This window comes from Zalophus californianus, chromosome 6, assembly GCF_009762305.2.
Source record: "Zalophus californianus isolate mZalCal1 chromosome 6, mZalCal1.pri.v2, whole genome shotgun sequence".
Classification (NCBI taxonomy): domain Eukaryota; kingdom Metazoa; phylum Chordata; class Mammalia; order Carnivora; family Otariidae; genus Zalophus; species Zalophus californianus.
This window is the reverse complement of record NC_045600.1, coordinates 92,995,560-93,022,961: the sequence shown is the minus strand read 5'-3', so window position 1 is coordinate 93,022,961 and position 27,402 is coordinate 92,995,560. Positions and strand designations below refer to the sequence as shown.

The 27,402-nt window shown below is 41.4% G+C and overlaps 1 protein-coding gene across 1 annotated transcript in view; it reads left to right on the top strand.

Annotated features, from left to right (window-relative positions):
* LOC113910289 (RNA polymerase-associated protein LEO1) overlaps positions 1-25,381 on the top strand; it is a 35,450-nt gene extending 10,069 nt beyond the window's left edge. The window contains 11 exon segments of the mRNA XM_027572292.2: positions 2,609-2,703; positions 3,688-3,771; positions 3,773-3,834; positions 4,595-4,679; positions 11,068-11,162; positions 11,723-11,834; positions 11,836-11,858; positions 12,971-13,106; positions 15,314-15,500; positions 17,319-17,416; positions 24,240-25,381. Coding sequence (XP_027428093.2) covers positions 2,609-2,703; positions 3,688-3,771; positions 3,773-3,834; positions 4,595-4,679; positions 11,068-11,162; positions 11,723-11,834; positions 11,836-11,858; positions 12,971-13,106; positions 15,314-15,500; positions 17,319-17,416; positions 24,240-24,344 — 1,082 coding nt within the window. The 3' untranslated portion in view covers positions 24,345-25,381.
* Positions 25,382-27,402: the final 2,021 nt, after the last annotated feature.

The window sequence follows — 27,402 nt, the reverse complement described above, 5'->3', positions numbered from 1 at the left end:
ACCCGGGCTGAAGGCAGATACTTAACCAACTGAGCCACCCAGGCATCTTTTCTTTTTTTGTTTTTTTAAAGATTTTATTTGTCAGAGAGAGTGTCAGTTTTCTGATGTATAAAAGGGAGATGATGTTAACCATCCTAGAGGGTTGTTATGAGAATTAGATATATTCATTCTTTCATTTTATTCAGTTATTTATTGAGAATCTGTGTAGTAGTACTCTTCTGGGCACTGGGAATGTAGCATTGATCAAAACAGATAAAGACCTTTTCCCTGTAGAACTCACATGCTGTTAGGGTCAGGGTAGGGTAGGGAGACTGACAACATAAGAAGTAAGTTAAATATATAGTATGTCAGATGGTGATAAGAACTAGGAAGAAAATGAATCAAGAAGGGACATGAGGGGCTTCTGAGTGGCTCAGTCGGTTAAGTGTCTGACTCTTGATTTTGGCTCATGATCCCAGGGTCCTGAGATCGAGCCCTTGTCAGGGCTCCACGCTCAGCGGAGAGTCTGCTTGAGATTCTCCCTCTCTGTCTCCCCCATTCACATGCGCCCTCACTCTCAAATGAGTCTTAAAAAAGGGGGGGGGCAGGGAGAGGGACATCTGGGTGGCTCAGTTGGTTAAGCGTCTGTGTTTGGCTCAGGTCATGATCCCAGGGTCCTGGGATCGAGTCCCACATTGGGCTCCCTGCTCAGTGGGGAGCCTGCTTCTCCCTCTACCTGCCTCTCCCCTCCTTGTGCGCACTCTTTCTCTCTGTCTCTGACAAGTAAATAAAAATCTTTAAAAGAAGGGGGGAGGCAGGAGAGTGTTTGTGGGTGGGGTTTTCATTTTGATTTTACCATATAGATGAACTTTCAATACCCTGACCTTCCTTGTGCCTTTTTTTTTAATTGTTATGGCTTTTTTTTTTTTTTAAAGCAGTTTAAGGTTCACCGTGAAATTGGGAGAAGATACAGAGATTTCACATATACCTCCTGCCTCCACACATGCATAATCTCCCTCATCAACAGCATTCCCCACCAGAGTGGTACATTTGTTACAATTAGTGAACCTATGCTGATGCGTCATTATCATCCAAGGCCCATAGTTTCTATTACCCTTCACTCTGGTTCACTATGGTGTTGTACATTCTGTGTGTTTGGGCATATGTGTAATTACATGTATCCATCATTATGGTATCATATCTGGTATCATATGGAGTAGTTTCACTGCCCTAAAAACCCTCTGTGTTCTACCTGTTCATCTCTCCCTCCCCCTAACCTCTGGCAACTACTGATCTTTTTACTGTCTCTCTAGTTTTGCCTTTTCCAGAATGTCATATAGTTGGAATCATACAGAATGTAGCCTTTTCAGATAGGCTTCTTTTACTTAGTAATATGTATTTCCTCCATGTCTTTTCCTGACTTGATCACTTCTTTTTAGCACTGAATAATATTCCATTGTCTGGATGTACCAGTTTATCCATTCATCTACTGTAGGACATCTTGGTTGCTTCCCAGTTTTGGCAGTTATATATAAAGCTGCTATAAACATCTGTGTGTAGGTTTTAGTGTGGACATAAGCTTGCAGCTCTTTTCGGTAAATACCAAGGAGCATGATTGTTGGAGCATATGGTAAGAGTTTGTTTAGTTTTGTACGAAACTGCCAGGCTGTCTTCTAAAGTGCCCATAACATTTTGCATTCTTATGAGCAGTGATTGAGAGTTCCTGTTGCTCCACATTTTTGCTAGCATTTGGTGGTGTCGGTATTCTGGATTTGGGCCATTCTAATAGATTGTCTCTTCTTTTTCAGTGATCTGTCCTCCCCCTTGTCTCAATAGCTCACTCTCCTAGTTTTATCCTAGACTATGTCATTGCCAATAATTGTAACTTTTCTATAATCCCAGTTGCAAGCAGTCTACTTTCTAACCACCTTCCTATCTTTTTACCCACTCTTCTTTTTTTTTTAATAGGATTTTTTTTTTTTTATGATTTATTTATTTAATAGAGAGAGACATAGCGAGAGAGGGAACACAAGCAGGGGGAGTGGGAGAGGGAGAAGCAGGCTTCCCGCCGAGCAGGGAGCCCGATGCGGGGCTCGATCCCAGGACTCTGGGATCATGACCTGAGCTGAAGGCAGACGCTTAACGACTGAGCCACCCAGGCGCCCCTCTTTTTACCCACTCTTCTATGCTACCCTGGTTTATTACAAATTATTGTTGTTTTGTCAAACCTAGGTGAAGTTCTGCCTCAGATGGTAGACCAGGGTCTGCAGTTTTTAAAACTTGAGGGAGTATGTAGAGAATAGGCATGTATTGAGTGCTTAAGCCCCAAATGTGAGTATCTAGACCTGTAGGAGGACATTTGGGCTCCTGGAGAGTAAAGGAAAATGGAAGACAAGGTTGCAGTAAATGAAGGGAAAAAGACATCTCCTGTGAAGTTTTGCTTTTCACTGAATTTGCCCCTTCTCTCTCCACAGGCTCTCTGATCCTATCTTTGAGAGCCAGGTTCAGAGTTGTGCTTGGGTGGTTTCCTGGTGCCTGGTCCAGAAACCTTGGGAATATGTGGAAGTGATAGCTTTGAAGACCCTTTGTTATAAATACTAATACTGTGACTTCTCCCTCAATATTAAAGATAACAGTGGAACCATGGATCTGTTTGGAGGTGCAGATGATATATCATCAGGGAGTGATGGAGAAGATAAACCACCTACTCCAGGGCAGCCTGTTGTAAGTAAAATTACCAGTATGAACTGGGCCCTTACTGAAGGCTAAGTAAACGTTTCAGAGATTTCGGGTTGCTGTTAGGCCAAGAGGAGGAGGTTGCCAACTGATTTGCAGTATGAAAATACAAGAAACAGATGGCTTTCTTAGGTAGGGAAATCTTGTTTATAAGGGGGAGTAGAAGTAGCCACCCTGGTACATCCATACCATGGAATACTAGTCAGCAATGAAAAAGATTGACATATTGATATACACAAGAGCTTGGATGGAATTCCAGGGTATGCAGAGTGAGAAAAAGCCAGTCCGGAAAGGTTACGTGCTGTATGATTCCCCTGGCATAGTATTCTTGAAATGACAAAATTACAGCAATGGAGAAGAGATCAATGGTTCCTGAGATTAAGGAGGGATGAGGGTAAGAACAAAGTGGATGTAGCTATAGAAAAAGGTGATAGGAATCTTTGTGGTGATGGAAATGTTTTGCATCTCATTGTATCAGGGTCGGTCTCCTGGTTGTGATATTGTACTATATAGTTTGTAAAATTGTTACCACTGGGAGAAACTGGTTGTAAAAACAAAGAAAAAGAAATAACAGCCCAGCAAGAGGTTGGTGATACACCTGAAGAGATAAGACTGCAAGAATTTGTGATTTGAGAACCATTGATCTTTAGGGTTTTTCTTGTTCATGCCAAGGAGTGTGCTGTGTGGAAAATCTTCTCTGATTGTAATTGATAGAGTGACTTTTGTTGGTGAATAAGTGGAACACAGATTATCACAAAGACATTCTTTTCTTCTATTGATGCTTCCAAAACTGATCTTGTGGTTTTTGGTGGGCGGCTTGGGTGGGTAGGGTAGAGACTGAGGACTGCTTTAGCTCCAAAGTCTCCGTATGCTTCTTGTCTACCTAAGTCATTAAAAGTGTGGAGGTTGAGCTGACTAGACCATTTCTAAAGTTCTTTCCAAGCTCTGAAATTCTAATAAATATTTTATTAGGATGAAAATGGATTGCCTCAGGATCAACAGGAGGAGGAACCAATTCCTGAGACCAGAATAGAAGTAGAAATACCCAAAGTAAACCACTGAATTAGGAAACGACTTATATTTTGTTAAACTGCCCAACTTTCTCAGTGTAGAGCCCAGGTAAGGGGGTCCAATTAAAAGTATTTCTAGATGTTGGATAGAAATAATGTGGAATGTTGATATTTTTCTGATTTTTTACACAAGGTGAGTAATCACAAAATGGTTAACTCATCATGTGTCTCTGAAAAAATAAATCAAGCATATCATGTGGTGGAAAAAGTATGGACCATTGGTAAAGGAGACTTAATGCTTGTAATTGTTTTTAGCAGTTTGATACTTTCTTATGAATTAATAGACATCACCAGCCTTTGGTTGTTTTTGACTAGTGCAGCCCTGAAAAAGCTGAAATCCAGAGCGGCGAACTTTGCTAGAGAAACTGCAAACGCACACTGTAGCTGCCATTGTGGATCTAGAAAAGCTAACGGTTTGGGACAGTTAGTGTTGATGGCTGTTATTCACTAAGTCACAAGCTAGCTGTTATGAGATTTGAATTTTTTTTCCTGGGCGAACTGATGTGGAAAGCTAGAGCATGTGTGGCCTGTTCTTTGGAAGACTTAACTAAAAATATGCTTTACTCTTAACCTATTTAGCCTTACCTTTCAAGCAGTATGTATTAACACCAACTTTCAAGAAGGTGTAGTGATTTGAATACTTCCTTAAAGTTGAACATGAAGATATTTGACCATTATGACTTTTAATTTTTAACTCTTAATTATGATTTTTAGTATAATGGTGTCTATTAATAGAGATGTTATTATATAGCTATAATAATAATCCTTAGAAATATGATTAGTAAGTTTAATCTAAAAACATTTTGTAGACCTTTTGACCCTCAATATTATGAAGATGAATTTGAAGATGAGGAAATGCTGGACGAAGAAGGTCGAACCAGGTTAAAATTAAAGGTACTCTTTCCAGTCTGTACTCACTTAGTTTTTTCTTTTGTAAAGTAAAGCCTGGGGATGGTCACTTGAGACTTGAGCTTTTAAAAATATCTTTTATGTTTTTTGTTTTATAAACAAATTAAGTGTCTTTTCAGAATATTTTTAGAAAGAAAATATATAGCTTTTTCTCTGTTAAAATAGCATTTTTCCATCTTTTTCACTGTTATACTATTCTGATGCTTTAAAAAAATTACTAGCTTCTTCCTTCAGAATAAGTAGCACTGTGGTTTGGTGTTTATAATGACTACCTCCATATGTACTGTGGGTTACGTTCTAGGCAACTTCCTGCAAGAGGAAATCCTTCAGGCTCTTTGATCTATGGATAAAAAAATCATAGACAAAAGGAGAATCTATTACTACTGCCTTCCAGTTGCTCTTGTTGACTCTTAGGAGAGATTTTTATTGTACTACATTCCTATTAATGTTTCTCTTTGATACCTTGTACTAGCTGTCTAGTAGTCATGAAGGGCCTCTAATCTCCCTTTAATCAAGGAGGATGTAGGTTAAGCAGATGCTTTAAAGCTGAGTTGTACCAGAGAATGAAAAGCAGTTGAACTCATGGTACTATAACTGGAGCTATGCTTTTTGAATTCTTAAATCCAAAAGATTTCCTGTAAATACTTCATTTTTCAGTGGATATTGTATGTGGTGTTTGAATGTTAAGAAGTAACAGTCTGGCATTCTTAGAATTCAGGGGCTGAATTTTTAGAATAATCCCATCTCTTCAAGTGTGATAGAGCTACAAGTATCTAAAGAACCTTATACGAGATAGTTTCTATCCAAAGTGCGTGGGCTTCCAAAGCTTTTCAGTGAAATTTCACTACTACTCCATCTTTTTCCCCCCCACTACTCCTTCCTCTCAGTGGAAATATAAATCAAATGAGAAGATGGAAATAGACACCAATAACTTGCTCCAGGACACAGAATAGGCATGGTTCTTAGACTGTTATTTATTTTTTGCTGTCCTTTTCCTTGCCTCTTCTCTTCCCACATTGGCTCGTCCGTTCCTATTTTTCTTTCAAGCATGTGTATCGATTGATAAAGGGTCAGCACTATGAGTTTTTCATGCCTGTTTCAGTGCCTCTGATATTCTGCTTTTCATTATTTCTCGTCATTTATGTAAATTAATGTGGTAGGGGCGCCTGGGTGGCTCAGTCGTTAAGCATCTGCCTTCGGCTCAGGTCATGGTCCCAGGGTCCTAGGATCGAGCCCCACATCGGGCTCCCTGCTCCGCGGGAAGCCTGCTTCTCTCCCTCTCCCACTCTCCTTGCTTGTGTTCCCTCTCTCTGTGTGTCTCTCTCTGTCAAATAAATACATAAAATTTTAAAATGTGGTAGTTCCTTATTTACTCTTTATTGATTTTTGCATTTTTGCCTTAACTTCTATTAGGGTGCAGCAAATATCAATATATCTATTTTCAGGCCAATATCAAGATGTCTATTTTCGGGCGCCTGGGTGGCTCAGATGGTTGAGCGTCTGCCTTCGGCTCAGGTCGTGATCCCAGGGTGCTGGGATTGAGTCCTGCATCGGGCTCCCTGCTCCTTGGGAGCCTGCTTCTCCCTCTGCCTCTCTCTCTCTCTCTCTCTCTCTCTCTCCCTCTCTCCCTCTCTCCCTCTCTCCCTCTCTCCCTCTCTCGCTCTCTCGCTCTCTCACTATCTCCCTCTCTCCCTATCTCCCTCTCTCCCTCTCTCCCTCTCTCCCCATCTCTCATGAATAAATTAATAAAATCTTTAAAAAAAAAAAAAGTCTTTTCAGGCCATATAATATCAGACTAGTATAGGCATCAAAGATTAGAAATGAGTATTTCTCATTTCTCTCACCAAAACCTTGGTGCTTAGGGGCACCTGGGTGGCTCAGTCGGTTAAGCATCCTGCTCTTGATTTCAGCTCAGGTCATGATCTCAGGGTCCTGGGATTGAACCCCACATTGGGCTCCCCATTCAGCGGGGAGTCTGCTTGTCTCCCTCTCCTTCTGCACCTCCCCCTGCTCATGTGCTCACTGCCCCCCTTAAATACTCTTTAAAAATATATATATATTTAACCTTGGTGTTTAGAATACCAAAGGTCGATATGTAACAGACTGCTGTTTTTTTTTTTTTAAAGGTTTTATTCATTTATTTGACAGACAGGGAACACAAGCAGGGGGAGTGGGAGAGGGAGAAGCAGGCCTCCCACTGAGCAGGGAGCCCGATGTGGGGCTCGATCCTAGGACCCCGGGATTATGACCTGAGCCGAAGGCAGGTGCTTAACTACTGAGCCACCCAGGCACCCCAGACTGCTGTTTTTTAAAGCCTTGGTGTGTGATGGAAAATAATCCTGGACGCTTTGTTTCTTGAGTGATGTTCCTGAGATTAGGATGACCATTCCTTTTTTTTTTAAGATTTTATTTATTCATTTTTGAGAGCGAGAACACAAGTGGGGAAGGGAGGGGTGGGGGAGAGGGAGAAAGAATCTAAAACAGAGTACACACTGAGTGTGGAGCCTAACGTGGGGACTCAGTCTCATAACTGCAAGATCATGACCTGAGCCAAAACCCAAGGGTCAGATGCTGAACTGACTTGCCACACAGGTGCCCCTAGGAAGACTTCTTAGAGAGTCAGTTGGTGGTATAATTAATTCTTTGAAGGATAAGGACCTGGGGTGCCTGGCTGGCTCAGTCGGAAGAGTTACACGATGCTTGATCTCAAGGTTGCGGGTTTGAGCCCCACGTTGGGTATAGAGAGTACTAAAAAAAAATTTAATTTTAAAAATAAATAATAAGGAACCAGGTATAGTTTATGTATCTCTGTAGGTCCTCCATCTTTAAAGCTACTTTACTGTGTCTTTCATCCCAATAGGGTAAGACCTAGCAGTATATCCTGTCATAGCGTCATTATAATTTGAAACATTTTATATAATAGCATTTTTCAAAGTGGCTTCTCAGTCACTAATGGCCTGTGTATGTGTGCATATTTTTTTGTGTGAGGGGAGGGTAGGAATAGTGTAGATTGTTTTTATCCTTTTATTAAGGAAAATTTTAAACACATTACAAATATAGTGAGAACTGTATAATGAACTCTCATGTACCCATCACTCACTTCAGTGGTTATCAGGTTGGATGGTCTTGTTTCATCTGTATTCCCTACTACACCTTATCCAGACTTTCAAAACAGTCTCAGACATGATATCATATTTAATTAATGAATTTGATTTTTTTCATCATCCGGCTTCATGGTTATTTTTTTTTCTTTTTTTAGTTTATTATTTTGGTAATCTCTGCACCCAATGTGGGGCTCGATCTCACAATCCCGAGATCAAGAGTCACATGCTCTTCCAACTGAGCCAGCCAGGTGCCCTCATAGTATTTATTTAGTGAGGAATAAAGAGGAAAGGGAAAAACTGGAAGGGAACCATTAGGACCCTTTTGCAAAGACAGTCACAGCTAATGGTGGGGAATCCAGAAAATCTAAGTGGGAAACGGAGCCGCTGCTTTTCAGGTTGATGTTTGGGGGATAGGCATAGGGAAGCATGGGCTTAGATCTGTCAGTTTTCAAAATGTTGACTTTGTTGCCATCTTGATTTATATTCTCTTTATCCTTGTGAGTATATCCTTTTTTAATTTCTTCATTGCCATTTCAGTGGGTTTCCAGGATGCAGCAGTGATAAACTACATGCATTTAATGTGCTGTATTTTCCTGGTAGTCCCATTGAGTTGTTTTTTTGTTTTGTTTTGTTTTAAGATTTTATTTATTTATTTGATAGAGACACAGCGAGAGAGGGAACACAAGCAGGGGGAGTGGGAGAGGGAGAAGCAGGCTTCCCGCGGAGCAGGGAGCCTGATGTGGGGCTCGATCCCAAGACCCTGGGATCATGACCTGAGCCGAAGGCAGACGCTTAACGACTGAGCCACCCAGATACTCCCAGGCACCCCAGTCCCATTGAGTTTTGTTTTGTTTTTATTTTTTTTTTAAGATTTATTTTTATTTTTTAACTTTTTAGTTTTTAAATTTTGTTTATATGTAGTGCAGTATTAGTTTCTGGAGTAGACTTCAGTGATTCATCACTTATGTACACCACCCAGTGCTCATGACAAGTGCCCTCTTTAATACCTATCACCCATCTAGTCCATCTCTTACCTACCTCCCTCCATCAACCCTCAGTTCCCTGTTGTTAAGAGTCACTTAAGGCTTTATTCCCTCTCTCCTTTTTTTCTTTACCCCCTTCCCATATGCCATCTGTTTTCTTTCTTAAATTCCACATATGAGTGAGATTATATGGTATTTGTCTTTCTCTGACTTAATTCACTTAGCATTATATACTCTAGCTCCATCCATGTCATTGCAAATGACAAGATTGCATTCTTTTTGATGGCTGAATAATATTCCATCGTGTGTGTGTGTGTGTGTGTGTGTGTGTGTATACTGCGTCTTTTTTTTTTTTTTTTTAAGATTTTATTTATTTGACAGAGACAGCGAGAGAGGGAACACAAGCAGGGGAAGAGGGAGAGGGAGAAGCAGGCCCCCAGCCGAGCAGGGAGCCAGATGCGGAGCTCGATCCCAGGACCCTGGGATCATGACCTGAGCCGAAGGCAGACTCTTAACGACTGAGCCACCCGAGCGTCCCGATATACTGCATCTTCTTTATCCATTCATCAGTCAGTGGACATTTGGGTTCTCTCCATAGTTTGACTATTGTTGGTAATGCTACTATAATTATCAGGGTGCATGTACCCCTTCAATACCCCTTGTATCCTACTTAGTAGTACAATTGCTGGATGGTAAGTTCTATTTTTTAACTTTTTGAAGTTAAAAAGTTTTCCAGAGTGGCTGTACATTTGCATTCCCACCAACAGTGTAAGAGGGCTCCCCCTTCTCTGCATCCTCGCCAACACCTGTTATTTCCTGTGTTGTTAATTTTAGCCATTCTGATAGGTGTGAGGTGATACCCCATTGTGGTTTTGATTTGAATTTCCCTGATGATGAGTGATGTTGAACATCTTTTCATGTGTCTGTTAGCCATCTGGATGTCTTTTTGGGGAAAGTGTCTATTCATGTCTTCTGCCCATTGCTTAACTGGATTATTTGTTTTTTGGATGTTGAATTTGGTAAGTCCTTTATAGATTTTGTATACTGACCCTTTATCAGATAAGTCATTTGCAGGTAGCTTCTCCCATTCTGTAGGCTACCTACTAGTTTTGTTGATTGTTTCCTTTGCTATGAAGAAACTTTTTATCTTGATGAGGTCCCAATAGTTCATTATTGCTTTTGTTTCCCTTGCCTTTGGCAACGTGTCTAATAAGTTGCTGTGGCCGAGATCAGAGGTATTTCTGCCGGTGTTCTCTTCTAGGATTTTGAGGGTTTCCTGTCTCACATTTAGGTCTTTTATCCATTTTGAATTTATTTTTGTGTGTGGTGTAAGAAAGTGGTCCTGTTTCATTCTTCATGTTGCAGTCCAGTTTTCCTAACACCACTTTGTTGAAGAGACTGTCTTTTTTCTCTTGGATATTCTTTCCCGCTTTGTTGGAGATTAGTTTACCATTTAAATATTTATTTATTTATTTATTTTAGAGAGAGAGTGATTGGGGGTGGGAAGGAGGAACAGGGGGACAAGGAGAGAGAGAGAGAGACTCTCAGTCAGACTCCCTGCTGAGTGTGGAGCCCTAACACAGGGCTTGATCTCAGGATCCTGAGATCCTGATCTGGGCTGAAATCTAGAGTCAGATGCTTAACTGACTGAGCTGCCCAGGTGCCCCACTCCCATTGAGTTTTTAATTTCAATAGGTTTTCATATTAGAAGCTCTTGAATGTTTTCCAGACCTGCCTGGTGTTTCCCCCACATGCAATCAAGATAAAGTTAGACTCTAAACCTCCTCAAAAACCTGGGTTTTAAATCTTCCTAGGGTGCTGCGTTTTCCTTCCCCATATTTTGGGAGTTTCCCTATTTCCCTGGGCAGAGGTTTTTGGTCCCACATTTATTAGGTTGTTAGCTCTGTGAGAGAACCTGCTTTATAGAGGGAGCCTCAGGTCTAAATTGCTATTTCCTGTGGTCTCAAGTCTTATTTCCTGTCCTCATAGCTCTTACTATGGGTTCTTTCTTAACATATCCCAGGGCTACTACGGATGTAGCATTAGCTCAGATGCTCTGGCACTCAGCTTCCTTTGTGATTCCAGCACTAGGAGTTTAGAAGTTAAGCTAATTGTTTTTTCTGTTGTTAATTTATTCAACATTTATAAATGATTAAAACAAGAGGATTTCAGTGTTGTCTGTTTCTCTGTCACTAAGTGTATGACAGAAATTCTATGATTCTGTGTCTTTTGAGGAGAAAAGAAGCATAAACTACAGCATTCTAAGGCACTTGTGTTTTGAACCAGGTAGAAAATACGATAAGATGGAGGATACGCCGGGACGAGGAAGGAAATGAAATCAAAGAAAGCAATGCTCGGATTGTCAAGTGGTCAGATGGGAGGTAAGCCCAAAATGCCTTGAAGAGCATTGAAATACGTAGAATGTGGCTAGGAGGGGTCAGACTTTAGAAGAAAACCTTATTTGGGGGATACCTCTTATTAAAGTGTTTCCATTGCTTGGTCTCTGGCATTGCACAGAAGACCTGAGAGAAGTAGATAGGTAGTTGAGGGTCAGACAGGCTGGTGAAAGGCATTAGAAGTAGGCCGGAAATGTGATCATCCTGTCCTGCCATAGCATAGTAGTTTGGAAATGTTAGACCAACTCTGCTCCTCATCGCACACTGCTCACTCTCAGGTGACGAGTTAGAAAAACTGCCTTTCACTGGGAAAGTGGTAGAGAATGAGTACCCATCAGAGCACGCTTTCCTTCTCAACATGCTTTGTAAACAGAAACCTACAACATGTTTTACTCTGTGTAGGTGGTTTCTCACATCGTGCCACCTTTTTTCTTTCCTTCTGAACTCTGTGTAAGGAGAGAAAGTAGCAGTTGAATCACAATTTAAAGTGAAATGATAGAATGAAACTTTATGACTTTAAAATGTGAAGTGTTCCTTCTTTTCAGCATGTCTCTGCATTTAGGCAACGAAGTGTTTGATGTTTACAAAGCTCCACTACAGGGAGATCACAACCATCTTTTTATAAGACAAGGTACTGGTCTACAGGGACAAGCCGTTTTTTAAAACCAAACTCACATTCAGGTAACTATTATCAACTACTATTTTTACAGTAAAAGCAGTGAATATAGATATCGTCCAAAATACTTGACTCCTGATTGACATAACCTTCTGTATGGTTCACCAAAGACCAAGGTATGGTTCTCAGCTCTGAAGGTTCAAAGGCTGTTGTGTCAAGTGCACTAAAAATTGCTGTTTCACAGGGAACCGGGTCATGATGATAAAACTTACAAGAGACTGTTATGTAAACCACAATGTTAATTTATTAATTCCAGTGAATACTATAACTGCCAGGGGGCCTAGAATATTTGCTGGTCAGTGTGTCTTTTTTTTTTTTTTTTTTTTAATAAAATTGATCTGGAAGACTGAGAATAGGGTTGGTAGTGTGCATACAATCAGAGGAAAGGCAATGAGTTGGGCGTGAAGGCTGGGGTCATCCCGTTCTTGAGGCTGCTGCACCCAGTACCTCTCCAGGTTTGTGTCCCCCAAGCAGCCCAGGACACTCAGATCAGCTGGTGAGAGCATTCCCCGTCTTTAGACTGGTAGGCACTACTCTGAAATGTTTGTATTTTTCTTTTCTTGATTTGAAGCAGATCATCCTCCTTGGGTAATGTTTATCTTTAAAGAGGGCACAATGATCTTGGTTATGACGTAGCTTTTTGAGAATTGTAGTGGTCAGTAGAGGCTTCAGAATCAGACCTATATTTCTGTCTCATTTCCCTTTGTGTGACCCTGTGCAACTTTCTCAACCTCTCTGCCTCACTTCCCTGATACATAAAATGTAATAATTATAGAGTAGATATGACAGTGAAGTCATTTAACCTGTAAAACACAGAGCATGTTGCTTGGCACTTAGTTTTCAGTAAATGCTCCTTGAATCTATGTATTTACTGATTCTGGAGGGTGATTGTGCCTTGCAAAGACTTTTTTACAAGTAAAAAACTTGTAAGATAAGAATGTTTCAGTGAGCCACAGAAGTTTGGAATCCCTCTCCTAGTATATGTAGTTGAGTGTCCCCACCTATTTTTTTCTAGAGAATAGGAAATGGTCTCTGGTCTCTTGTTTTTGTGATGTTGATGATATGACTGGTTCACAGATGTATGTGGTAAAGAGGCATTTTCGTTCATTTCCTGCAGACCTCACTCTACAGACAGTGCCACACACAGAAAGATGACCCTGTCACTTGCGGATAGATGCTCAAAGACACAGAAGATTAGAATCTTACCCATGGCTGGGCGTGATCCCGAGTGCCAGCGCACTGAAATGATCAAGGTGCGTCGGCTAAGCTTTAAATTGGGATTTTTGGTACAGGCATACCTCGGAGAAACTGTGGGTTTGGTTCCAGACCTCTGCAATAAAGTAAATTTCACAATAAGGTGAATCAAATGATTTTTTTTTGTTGTTTCCCAGTACATATAAAAGTTATGTTTACAGCATAGTGTGCAATAGCATTATGTCTAAAAAAATGTACATACCTTAGTTTAAAACTTTTTTTGCTAACCATCATCTGACCTTTTCAGCAAGTCGTAATCACTCATCACAGATCACCATAACAAATAGAATAATGAAAAAGTTTGAAATACTGTAAGAATTACCAAAATATGATACAGAAACATAGCAAATGGTGCTGGAAAAATTATGCCTAGGGACTTGCATGGCACAGGGTTGCCACAAACCTTCAATTTATAAAAAAACAAAACAGAAAAACAGTATCTGCAGAGTGCAATAAAATGAGGTATAGCTCTATGTTAAGAATAGCATTTCCCAAAACTTTGTTCTCATCTCTTACGCACCTTTTCTCTCACGTGCCGGCATGAACGGGAGCTGGATCAGTTCCCGAAGCATTTGCCAAGCGAGTGATGTGGCGGTGGTCACAAAACAGACGCAAGGGCTCGGGTTTCTCTCACCAGGTCCTGACTATTCAGGAACAGACTGGGGGACTGAAGGGATCTAAACTTTGGTATAGAATTTCAAAGATGATTCAGTGAGCTCTGTCTGGCTTAGAATCTGTGTTAAAAATTTGTGGAAATGCTAGAGATGTAGTCTGAAATAGAATAAAAATAAACGAAAAGTTTGAGTGGGAACACGCCCGAGGAGAATCAAACAGATCCGTTTATAATGTTCTACCTGTTAGAGTTGCCACAACTGCCAGGGAGGCACAAGTGTATTCTGGGGCATAGTCCCTCAGTGACGGGTGTGTGTGTGTGTATCGACACCATTGGCTTTTGGTGCGGCACTTGCTTTAAGCAGCCGAATGCAGCCGAATAGTTTCATTCTCTGATACCTGCTAGATTTCACGCGTTGCCCTGCCTGCTTCATGGGACTCCGTTCCCTAGGGCACCAGGGCACAGTGAGGCGAAGACGCTCTGGTTGCCTCCGGGCCTTTCTTACCGATCTCAATGTCAGACTCTGCTGATGGTCTGGCCCTGGCCCCCTGCTTTTTCTTCTCATATTTTGTTCATGGAAGCAGGTTAACTAAACCAGATTCATAGTAGTGCCTAGCCCAGTGGTATATAGGTGCATTGGCTTTGGAGCCTGACTTCTTGCTCTGTTTCCCTGCCTTTTCTCCTCAAGCAAAGGTAGCTACAGGAACCTTCAGACTCTGGTCTCAGCATTATTGGAGGAGCCCTCTGGACCACCTTAAAAGATCCCCCAAGCCCTCCTCCACTTCCCCAGTTTCCATGGAAATGCATAAGGAATGAGCTAGTTTGTTCTTAATCCCGGTTGTACCAACAGTTATTTTTACTCTGTACTCCGTACAACCTTAATGAAAAATCTGCTGCAGAGAATGTCGAGCAACGGAGTTGTGTGCAGTAATAGCAATTAAATGAGGAATTCAAAGAAATGCCGTACTATCCCTGTCCTCTCATATTCTGTCTCTGCCTTGTGAACACCAGTGCGTGGATTGCCAGGCGGAGGAAGGGTGTGATTGTTCTGCTCTGGGGCTCAGGGACCCTCCCCTACCAGCGCCTCCCCATCCTGTCATCGGGAGCTCTGGGGAAGCTCTCTGCAGGGAGGGGCCCGGATAGGAACCTCTGGGCACCACTGTAGTTCGGTGGAGCCCGAGCGAGCCGGGTATGTGTCTCAGGGGTCAGCAGACACAGCCTCCCTCACGTGTCCACCGGGCACGGCTGAGGTTCCTCAGGCTGGTTGCTGCTCTCTGGGCTCTGACTGGGCCACAGGGGGGACGGCGGCATGCAGCTCCCAATGCAGCTCCCAACGCCCGGGTCTGGGCCTGTTCTGATGGGGCAGTTAGCGCGAGGGAGTGTTCTGCTCCGCCCCCCTGTGCCGCCTTCATGCCTTAGAACTAAACTGCACCGACTGCTGGCTGTGTGTGATAACGGGTGGGACGGGGAGAACCGCAGAAATAGGTTTATCCTGGGCTGGGCATTTACATGTTCTTGATAGTAAAAGTAGTTTAAGTGGGCAGTAAACTAGTTCATTTTTTAAAGTTCAGTATTTTATTTGCTTCTTTACAGAAAGAAGAAGAACGTTTGAGGGCTTCTATTCGTAGGGAATCTCAGCAGCGCCGGATGAGAGAGAAACAGCACCAGCGGGGGCTGAGTGCTAGCTACCTAGAACCTGACCGCTATGATGAGGAGGAGGAGGGCGAGGAGTCCATAAGCTTGGCTGCCATTAAAAACCGATACAAAGGGGGCATTCGAGGTGAGTGTGCGGAAGTTAAATTTCATAATTTTGGGGTTCAGGAAGTTATCTTTGCATTTGGCCTACTCTGAATGCCCAGTCACTGAATATTTTATTTTTTTTTTAGAGAGAGGGTGGGGGAGGGGCGGGGAGGGGGAGAGAGAGAGAGAGAGAGAGAGAATTCTAACCAGGCTCCACACCCAGCCCAGAGCCTGACGTAGGGCTTGATTTCACAACAGAGATCACACACGACCTGAGCCAAAATCAAGAGTTGGACACTTAAACAGCTGAGCCACCCAGGCGCCCATGGACTTTTTATTTTCGAGGAACCAGTGTTAATGAGTGATATATTTCAAGGGCTGCTGAACTAGACATTGCAGAAGTAAGGGTGGGAACTGCTGTCTTGTTCTTATTGAGGGAACAGAGACTTTGAGAGGTTTAGTAACTTGCCCAAAGATGCATAGTTGGTAAGCGGACAGTTCTTGAAACAGGGTCATCTGACTTCTGAGGCATCTGTCTCAGCCACAGTACTGTATCCAGGGATTTCCCCACAGCCCGCAGACTAAACCTGAGGTAGAAGACTGGCCTGGTCCCTGACCTGACCCTGCCTGCTCTCAGTTCTGCCACTCTTTAGCTGTATGACTTTTGGAAAGTTATAATACCTATTTTCTGTTACTCCATCAGGAAAAAAGAAAACAACCTATTAATATTGGTAGTACTTACAAAGTGAGGTTGTTTTGAGAATTAAATGACATAATACACGTAAAGTACTTTGCCCAGTACCTGGCACATATGAGTACTAAATAAACGTAATCTAAAACCATTGTTACTATTCTTACCAGTCATCAGCTTCAGGCAAGTGACTTCTGTCTCTGAATATTGTGTTCCCCATCTGTGAAATGAAACTCCAGTCCTCCCTAGATTAACCTGGTAGAGCTTTGGGAACCGCTGTAGAGTGTAAGGTGTACCACGGGTGACCATGCATCCTAGTTTTGTCCCCATCACGTGACAAATTTTAAGAACATTCAAATTTCCCCTCACTACCATCCTGTAAAACTCCTTTCTCCTTTTCTTGCGGTGACTGCATTTGTCCTTGTGAGCTCTTACACCCTTCTTGCCTGTTATTTATTTTGGCACTACAGTACAGAGACTTTTTTTTAGAGCTAATTTCCCACAGAAAAGATTAATTGTGTAAATAAACCACATAAAAACTAAATAAAAACAAAAAAATTGAGGCTGCTTTTAGGGAGAGAGATATATAATATTCAGTTCACCAGAGATCAAAAACCTGACAAGTTCGGTTCCAGGGAAGACTCTGGATTCTCTTGTGAAAGGGTTGGTCTAAAGTCAGCTGTGCTTGGTTCCATCCTGACTTTCACCTTGGCTTGGGCATCAGAGCAGAATGTTACTCATCTCCATCTCCTTTTGAAAGGTCCGTCTGGCAACAAATGGTCTTTACAGGACTGGCAAACCACCACTTGCTTTTATCTTCAAAGCTTATTTTGGAATTAACAGTTATCCCCCATGAAAGAATGACTCAGGTGTCAGTAGCTTGTTGTCAGTAGTGGTGTTTATGTCTTTAGTGACCTTGCACACAGCCTTTTTAATACTTAAAACTGGTCGGATGAACCATTCTTGTATTTTGAGAGGGTAAGTGCTTCACTTCAGCATATTAAATCTTACACTTATTTTTTAAATAAAAAAATTTTTAATGATTGTTTCTTCTGGAAAAAAATGCACAGAAGGAACTAAAGATAATCAATCATCAGAAGAAAAATCCAGAAATGAACAGATCACCGTCTTCGAAAGTTAACTCACAAATCATTCCTTTGCTTCCAGAGGAACGAGCCAGAATCTATTCGTCAGACAGTGATGAGGGATCAGAAGAAGATAAGGCTCAAAGATTACTCAAAGCGAAGAAACTGACCAGTGATGAGGTAAAACCAAATGTATTCAATGCTAGGGGTTTACCCTGTGTCCTCGAGTCCACTCGCAGCTCAGGAGCACAGACAGATGTCTGTAGGCTTCACTGGAAGTCAGTGAGGTAAATGCAGTGACAGGAGCAGGAGCGGCCAGAGGAGGATCTGATCCTTGTGCTCAGGCGGGAGTTGGAAGGCTGCTCAGAGGAGACCTCTCGCTGGGTGTGGACAAAAGTGTCTGGTGGGCGTCCTAGGGGGATGGAAAGGCCTGTGAGAAAACGTGTGGGGCCCTGCGCTACCAAGGCTTGACTAGAAACTGGAAATCATTCAGCGTGGGTAGATTAGGGGGTTTATATCTTCTCTTTTGACCTTTTTATTTTCAATATATTTATTTAAATTATAGAAATAATTCTAATGGGAGAAAAACCTGTTTTTTTCCCTTTAGATGAAATAGTATTTGAATAGTATTGAGTAATTCAATAAATTAAAATAAGTTTCTATCAAAATAAAAAATTATTTCAAAGTAATTTAAAGGTATTTTAACTTATATTTTTAACACTATCCTTTCCAGATGATAAGAGTACATACAGGTGCTGAGAAATTTTAAGTCTTTTTTTTTTTTTTGAGATGTAACTGACATGCAACATTAGTTTAAGGTGTACAATATAATGATTGAATTAGTAATTGTATATATTGCATAATGATCACCACAGTAAGTCTAGGTAACATTCATCACACATAGGTACAAACTTTTTTTCTTGTGGTAAGAACTTTTAAGGTCTATGCTATTAGCAACTTTCAGATATTCAATACTGTATTTTTAACTTAGCCACCATGCTGTACCTTATATCCCCAGGACTTTTTAGTTCAGTCTTTTTAGATCTTTTTTTATATTTGGTGTTCTTGAATTGTACTGTGCTATCTCTTTGGTATTACCTTTTATTTTTCTGATTGGGATTTGTTCCTAAATTTGAATTCATCATCAGTTCTGAAAATTTCTCACTTGTCAATTTTTCAGATATTACTTCTGTACCATTCTTTCTGTCCTTTCTCTATGAAACTGATTAAATGCATGTTTCCTTCTGTCCTTTACAACTCTCATTCCCCTTGTCTTTGTCTCTGCATTCCGTGATACTTCTTTAGAGCCTTCTAGTTCACTGCCCCTTTCTTTCAGCTGTGTCTCACGTTAATCTGTCATTGAATTTTTACTTTGTTTGTTTTCATCTGTAGAGGTTTAGTTTCTTTTTCAAATTGGCTGTTTAAAAAATGTTTAGTTGTAGTTTCTTTTTCAAATTGGTCATTTTAAAAACTCCTTCCCCTAACTCATATTTCCAGCTTCTCCTTTTTATGTCTTTAAATGTTTTAAACCTATGTATATGTAGTCTTTTATGTCTGATAATTCCAGTGTCTGAAATCTTTACATGTGTGATTTTATTGCCCATTTACTAGCTCTGTTTCTTGATGACTTATTTCTCTGTGTGTCCTGAGATTAAATGATTGATTTACTTAGATCAATGGGAATTTTTGAGGTGTCTAGATCGTTGGGTTCTGATAAAGGTGATTTATATTTGCCTCTGCCAAGTGCATTGGATATCAGCCACCTAGGATCACTTTTATTTATTTATGTATGTGTGAATGAATGAATGAAAGGGAGGGTCGAGTGCAGAGAGAGAGAGAACTCAGGCAGGCTCCATACCCTGTGCAGAGCCCAAGGCAGGACTTGATCCCACAACCCTGAGATCATGACCTAAGCTGCAGATTCTTAACTGAATGAGCCACCCAGGTGCCCCAGCCACCTGGGATCATTTTAAAGTATACTCTAGGAATGAGGTCTTCTTAGATTACCTGGAAGAAAGAGTTCTGACTTGAGGTTATGAATTTTCCTAGAATTAATTTTTTCTGTTTTATAATGATGACTGATACTCTGTGATGCAATCAGTAGCTTTAACTCTCATTCTCTGAAAGCAGCTTTCTGATATTACTTGGTTCTAGGCTTTTTTTTCCCCTCCAAAATCTTGTTCATTCTTCGAAGAATTCAATTACACACAAACTTATATATGTGAGAAAGTCAAGAATGCCAGCTTTTTGTTTTAAGTTGAAGTATAGTTGACACACTGTGTTATATTCGTTTCAAGTGTATAATATAGTGATTCAGCAACTCTTTATGTTATGCTTGGCTCATACACACTTGCTCATGGCAAATGTCACCTCACTAGCCTGCCAACCGTTTCTTTTTTTTTAAGATTTTATTTATTTGTCAGGGAGAGAGAGAGAGCGCACACAAGCAGGAGGAGCGGCAGGCAGAGGGAGAAGCAGGCTCCCCGCTGAGCAGGAAGCCCGATGCGGCACTTGATCCCACGACCCTGGGATCATGACCTGAGCCGAAGGCAGACGCTTAACTGACTGAGCCACCCAGGCACCCTGCCAGCCATTTTTTTAAATAAAGTTTTGTTAGAAACCAGGCATGCTTATTCATTTACGTATTGCCTGTGAATGTTTTTTTGCTTCAGTGGCAGAGTGGAGTAGTTAAAACAGAAACCGTGTGTCTTACCAAAGCCCAAGATGTTTATTATTTGGCCCTTTTACCAGAAAAATTCACTGACCCCTGCCTCACAGAAATGGGCCTGGGCTTATTTCTGGTTTGCCTTTATACTAAAGATGTAGTTCTTTGGGGTCTGCTATTAATCTGCTCCAGTTGGCCTTTGTCCTCTGTCCTCAGCAACTGCGGAGCATACAAACTAAAGCTGATGTTCACAGTGTGGTGAAGGTCTTCAGGGAGAAAGCGTGCTTTAGTGCTCTATTTATCTCTTGGTTTCACTTAATTTTTGGCCTCTGATTATGCCTTATTTTCTTGCAGTCGCACTGATTTGTTTATATTTTCCCATTATGGTTAGGTATTTTCCATGGCAGGGAGGGATTTTTTGTCATATTGAAGGAAATTGATGATGTGTTTCTCTTATCCATGGTTTTAATGTATGTTGATCATTTTGGTTTTCTGTGAACTACAAACTTCTGTGACGCTCTTATGTGAAGCAGAATTCTGTGTTGCATTATTGTTTGTTAATCACAACATTTAATGTTTCCCAGTCATTGTTAGAAGTGGCATGCTATGGAAGATAACTAGACAGAAATTATCAAATTATTCTGCAATGTATTTGTTTTAAATTAGATTGGAAACATCTTAATGATGATTTTATAGTGTGTTGCACTGTTGGCAAATGGGAATCCTCATCTAAGCAGATGCTATTTTATTTCTTGGCAAGCAGAAACTGTAAATGAAAATTGAGATTTGCCATGGAACTTCTGTTTATCTCTAGTATTCTCAGAAGTGAGATTTTTAAATGTGATCCATCCAGTAGCCTTCTTCTAGGCTGGGAAAACCTGTAACTGCCTGACTTACAAATGCCTCTTGTGAATGCCTCCTAGTTGTCTATTACGGGAACTACCCCCTTCCTCACCCTAATACTCTGCTAGGGCTTCCGGTACCCTTCCCTTCCCCTTTCATGACAACAGAAAAATCTTCTGCCTGGACCTCCCTTCCCCTGGCCACTTTCTCCTCACTACTCAAGTCCTGGCTGTGGGTTGCAGTGGGAGAGAGAAGGTAAGGGGTCAGACCTGCACTAGGTCCCTCTACCTGTTTGTACACTAAGCCCCGTCCAGATGCCATGAGCCTGGGTGAGATGTAGCAGAGCTTGCAGATTCTAAGTTCCTAGAGAACCACCATAATCAGCAGAGCTTTCTGTGATATGGGGGGAAAGGGCATGAGTCTGGATTATAGTGAACTGGATTATTGAATCTTGGCCACTCATATGGCCTTGATCAAGTCATCTCACATTTCTGCATCTGTTTCCTCATCTCTTCAGTGGCATTTATGCTTGCTGCTTGCAGAGTTGTTGCCTGATGATAAATAACATACAGAAGTGGGTAGCACGGTAACATGTAGTATCTGAACAGGAAATGCTAGTTTCTCTTTCCCAACAGGGTCTAAGTTACAAAAAAGGAGAAAAGTAGCTTTTTTATCCTCCCTTATTTTTGTAAGCAGTAAACAACTTTAGAAAACCTACATAACTCTCAAGGTAGAAAAATGGGTAAGAGGAGACACTGTGGAAAAAGGAAAGACCCGAGAAGAAAGAAACATGAAGACAACGGACAGGAAAGGATCATGGCCAGTCCTCAGCTTTCTTAGATGGAGCAGGCGACCTGCTGAGAAGGATTATTTAGAAGGAAGTACCTGGTGGTCTGGTTTGTCTCCCAGCTTTCCCTCGTGGAGCCACCATTCTCCACCTTGGCGACCCTGCCTTACCTGTTAGAGGTCCTCACTGTCTGTTTGTGGGGCCGTAGGTGACTGGGAACTAGCATAGCCCCAGCTCGCCCTCCAGTATAGGATTTCCCATTACTGGTATTCTGAATATATTTCCCTGGAAGCCTTTGACATTCTTCGTGTTGGTCTCTCATACTTTAAGACACTCCTGTTTATATATATTCTTAGGTATGTTTTGTGTTAAGTAAACTCTGAGACCTGGCTTATTAGTATGAAAAAAAATCAGTCATTTAGTTTTAAAAACAATTACAAATAGTTACCATTAGTTTTAAATTGTTGGAAGATAATTCCTTCAAAACTGGGCTGCCATTCCTTTATCTATATGGACTTGGATTCATGGTTGTGTTAGCAAACTTCAGTCTAATAGGAATATTTCTGTCATTTGTTGCATTTATACATGGCACTGAGATTTATTCCAGCTCAGTTCAGTAGAGTAGAATCCCACGTTTTTTACTTGCACAATAGGAGGTCTCCTGAAGGATGCCATTCACTAAGTCCTGCATTCCTTCGCTGTGCTTTACTGTGCTTGCCTGTAGCTGCTGGGGAAATCAGTTCTGGCAGGATTTCCCAAGCAGAATTCTGGAGTGTCTTACCCCAGACAGTGGATTAGGATTGGTGTCAATTAGACTTGTTTGGAGAGCCCTGATCATCTCCAATCTGCTGGGCCCTGTCCTGCATCCTTGAGGACAGGCTCTACCACCTTTTACTTATTTGTTTTAAAGTTTTTATTTAAATTTCAGTTTGTTAACATACAGTGTAATATTAGTTTCAGATAATTTAATGATTCAGTACTTCCATACGACACTCTGTTCTCATCACAAGTGCACTCCTTCATCCCCATCACCTATGTCACCCATCCCTCTGGTAACCATCAGTTTGTTGTCTGTAGTTAAGAGTCTCTTTCCTGATTTCAGGCTCTACCACCTTTGAGAAGTACCATGCCAGTTCTTTAGTTCACTCAAACTAAACTCCTTAGAGAATTTTAGAGCTGAAGATGTTTAGAGCTGAAGAATAAACTGAGGTTATATAGGGAAGGTTGCCACAAGCAGGCTTGCATGTAAAGTGTTTAAAATAAGACTTTCAGTTGAAAATAAATGAAAAGACCAATGGTAGGATTGAATGTCCTCTTTGCCTTTGCTGATGTTGGGTTGGGAGAGAAGGGAAATATCTAGGTTTGCTCCAGGCTATAGAAGTAGAAACGAGCGCTAGTCACACCCTGGAGGCGGGATCCATATTCCCGCTTTGCTGTTTGGATAACTTTACCGTTGCCGGCTAGGAAGTAAGTGCAGGAGGACTTCTGGATCTCTTTCTGGATTCATAACCTTCCCCTTTGAATTCTCCTGTGGCACTTCAGGTCTGTGGGGTTGCGTTTGGGATAATAAGGCAGGAAGCAAGTGTGGGATGGTATCTTGCTCCTCCGAGAGCCAGCCATAGGGACCATCAGAAAAAGTAGATGATAGACCAGCTTGTACATCCGGAAACATTCTCGGGTCATAGCGAGAGCTGCCTGGCCTTCCCCAGTTTCAGCCTTCAGATGATCCACCCTGTTTAATTTTTGGTGAGGAAGCCAGGGAAGGCAATTCTGCAGTGTCATATTTTGTATCAATTCATTTTAGTCAATATTTGATATTATTTAGATGTTGATATATTGAGTTCTCTCTGTAAAAGTTCAAAACTGAATTGTTTCTATTAGAATATTGTACATGATTTTAAGTAATGTGGACTTGTGTAATAAACCTTTAACTTCTTCAAATATTTTTGAAACCTTTATGATGTGAGTTTTTAGTATATCCAAAATAGGAAATCATTATTTTAAAAAATTAATGGTCTTTAAAATACTGAATTTTATTTTTTATTTATGAGAGAGAGAGAGCGCGCGCGCATGAGCAGGGGGGAGGGGTAGAGGGAGAAGCAGACTCCCCACTGATCAGGGAGCCCTATGTGGGGCTTGATCCCAGGACCCTGGGATCATGACCTGAGCTGAAGGCAGACCCTTAACCGACTGAGCCATCAAGGCGCCCTTAAAATACTGAATTTTAGATAAGAGGTGAAATGCTGAGGAAGCAGAGGAAAAGTTTAATCAGCCACCTGATCACAGTAAAAATATTCACAGGATCAGTGGTTATAACAGGCAGACTTCTTTGGAGAGCCCCGACCCTTCCCAGGGCGGACCCAGTTTCCAGTTTCCTGTATGCCCTTCTCCATGTACAAGGTCTCCCTTCCAAGAGATTGCTTATAATTTCCTAGCTCTTCCTTGCAGTCCTGAACTTGGGTTGTTTTATAGTTAGTTTATAATTAGCTCTAGATAGTTGTCATTTTTTTAATGCTTCTAGTACTTGTAGATTTGGAAACTAGCCATGACCTTCACCACTGGTTTTATTCATTTGGTGAATGTTCTTATTTTAAAAATTATTTTATTTTGTGTTTTCAGAGGATCATTCAGTTCAGAGCTACTTTTGATAAACCTTCCTAGAAATATTTCCTATTGACTTTCAGATTTTTAAAATTTTATTTGTTTAGGAAGGGGAACCCTCTGGAAAGAGAAAAGCAGAAGATGATGATAAAGCAAGTAAAAAGCATAAGAAGTACGTGATCAGTGATGAAGAGGAAGAAGATGATGATTGAAGCACAATGTGAAAACATTTTATGTATTTTTTGTACAGTTTATTAAATATGTAAACATGAGTTATTTTGATTGAAATGAATTGATTTGCTTTTGTGTAATCTTAATTGTAATAAAAAATTTTTTAAAGCAAGTCTCTGTTCAGGAAATCTACTTTACCTAAAGCAAATTGATTCTGTATAAATAGCGTCACAGGAAGTCTTAGGTTTCATTGAATTCCTGCTGCTGTGCCCCTCCCCTGCCCCCACAAAGAAGCCTCCTAGTTGGGGCCAGGGCAGGCAAGTGAAGCATTCCTCTGGGGTGCAGAGTTTAAGGGTCCCAAAAAGAGCTTCTCTCCTTATTTCAGTTTGCTATAAGACAATACCACAAACTGGATAGCTTAAAGCTGCAGAAATGTATTCTCACAGTTCTGGAGCCTAGAAATCCTAAATCAAAGTATTGGCAGGGCCAGGCTACCTCTGAAAGCTCTAGGGAAGAATCCTGCCTTGCCTTGTCCAAGCTTCTAGGGGCTCCTGGCAGTCCTTGGCTTTTGGCAACAGAACTCCAGTCTTTTCTTGGTCTTCACATGGTTCATTTCCTTTTGTTTGCTTTGTGTCTCTCTCTGTCTCCAGGTCTTCCTCTCCTTATGAGGACACCAATCAGTGGGTTTAAGACCAACCCTAATTCAGTAGACTTCATCTTGACTAATTATATCTGCAAAGACCCTACTGCCAAATAAAGTCACATTCTGAAGTTCTGGGTATATATGAACCTTGTGTGAGAGGGTCCCAATTCAGCCCATTATAGTAATCAAGATAAATGGTATTGTGATACATTAAAAAAAATTGGAACTAATGCAAAAATCCATGATGAACAAAATATCAGGATTTTATGTAAACAGGATCTGATGGCTGGAATTAGGGTTAAGGCAAGTGAGGAGAGTTGCACAAGTACAGAGCTGGATGGATCCTTGCTTTTCTTAAAATTTTGATATTTTGTTCATGGGTTTTTCACATGAAGTTTTAAAAAACATTGTATTGGGGCGCCTGGGTGGCTCAGTCGGTTAAGCGGCAAACTCTGGATTTCTGCTCAGGTCATGCTATCAGGGTGGTGAGACTGAGCCCTTCGTTGGGCTCTGTGCTCTGCAGGGAGTTGGAGCCTGCTTGAGATTCTTTCCCTCTTCTTCTGCCCCTCTCCCTGCTTGTGTGTGCACTCTCTCTAAAATAAATATATTTTAAAAAAAATAAAAAACATTGTATTGCAGTATCATTGTCTTGATCCCAGAGATTTGGGTACCCCTTCTGTTTTTCACTCAAAGTGAGTGTCTCACTTTTGCATCCCAGTCCTGGCCCTACTTTCTCACAGCATAATGGCTGGGATCCAAAGATGAGCACCCTAAGAGAGGGAGTCAGGTAAAAGCTGTATTACCTTTTTGAGGTTTTATGGTTAGGATGGAAAAGTCACATCAAAATCCAACACCTATTTATTAAAAGTGAGTCACTAATGTGTACCTGTATTCAAAGGGAGGGAAATTTGACCCCTCTTGATGGTTGGGATGGCAAAGAAGTTGCAGGTATGTTTTATTTTTTTAAAGGATTTCTTTATTTGGGGGGTGGGGATCGTGTGCTCACAAGTGGGGGGAGGGGCAGAGGGAGAGAGAATCTCAAGCAGACTCCCTGCTGAGTGTGGAGCCTGACTCTGGGGGCTTGACACGGGGCTTGATTTCACGACCCTGAGATCATGACCTGAGCCGAAAGGAAGAGTCAGACACATAACTGACTGAGCCACCCAGGCGCCCCTGCAGGTATGTTTTAAATTTACCACACACGTTTACCATTTGTCTTTTCTGTGGTGTTCTACATATACTAATTAATCTTTCCCTTATGAATGGATTCTACCCTACTTTCTTTCTACTGTTGGTACAGTCTGGGAGTGCTAGCTGTGGGAGACTTACCTGAAACCTAACTATAGAGAAAAGTGACATCGAAAAAGAAGGTCCTAAATCACCAATGTCCCTTTGCTTTTTTTTTTTTTTTTAATGTGCCACTTCCCTAACACCAAAACCTTCAGTCTCTTGCTGTTTCTTGGCTTATCAGATTGTTGAAACTCCTATGCCTGGCTTTTAAGAGCCTTCATGCTGGCAGTTTTTTTTAACTAGTAGACATGTGTATCCATTATTAAGCTCTTATCCTTTCATCTCCAAATCCACCCTTTTATACCAAGCTCAGTGATGCTGGGGCCAAGATTCTGCAAGCATATTTCATCTTTGCCAGCTGCCCCCTGTTAGGGGGCGCTGGAGGGAGACTGGAAGACTGAATATCAAAGAAGAGATTGCTCCTTCCTGTTTATTCATGGAACTTTCTGGAAACTTCCTGTCAGCTTGCAGTTTTTCTAAGGGGGTCCACAAACACCTTCACCTCAGCAGAGGCAGTTCCTTCCTGCAGCAGCTCATCCAGTTTGCAGCTTTACCAACCTTCGGAGAGTTAGCTTCATTGTATCCCCTCCCCCCCCCAGGCATCAGTGCCAACTGGAAACTTCTCTTCCTCAGGTATGAGTTTCAGCTCCATACTATAAGTTTTTAAGTTTAATAATTCCACCTCTTCCATTTGGTCCCTCATTTCTAAGGGGGTAGAAACCTGAGTAAAAAAATTTTTTTAATTCTAGAAACCTGAGTAAAAAAATTTTTTTAATTAAATTCTGTATGTATGGACAGCCAGTGTGTTTTCTCTTCCCCAACTTGGACCTGACTGGGTAGTCCAGGAGACAAATCCTCTAAGATGTGATTTGTAAGTTAGTTTGGGTTTGAATGCATGTCTGAGCTCCTCACCAGTGAAATGGGATGCTGGTAATGCACGGTGTGGGGGCATGATGAATCAGATTATCCCCTCTGGTTGAGGGCTCAGGTGGCTGCCACGCTTGTTAGGCAGTAGTGATGATTACGCTGACTACGGTGTGGGGTGGTTACTTCCGAGTGCCCTGGAGCACTTAAAGAAGAATATTACAAGCTTAGGTCTTTAAACATTCAGCTCAGGTCAGGGTCAGAGAACCAGTGAGCTTTCCTAACAGCCCTAAGAGAATCTC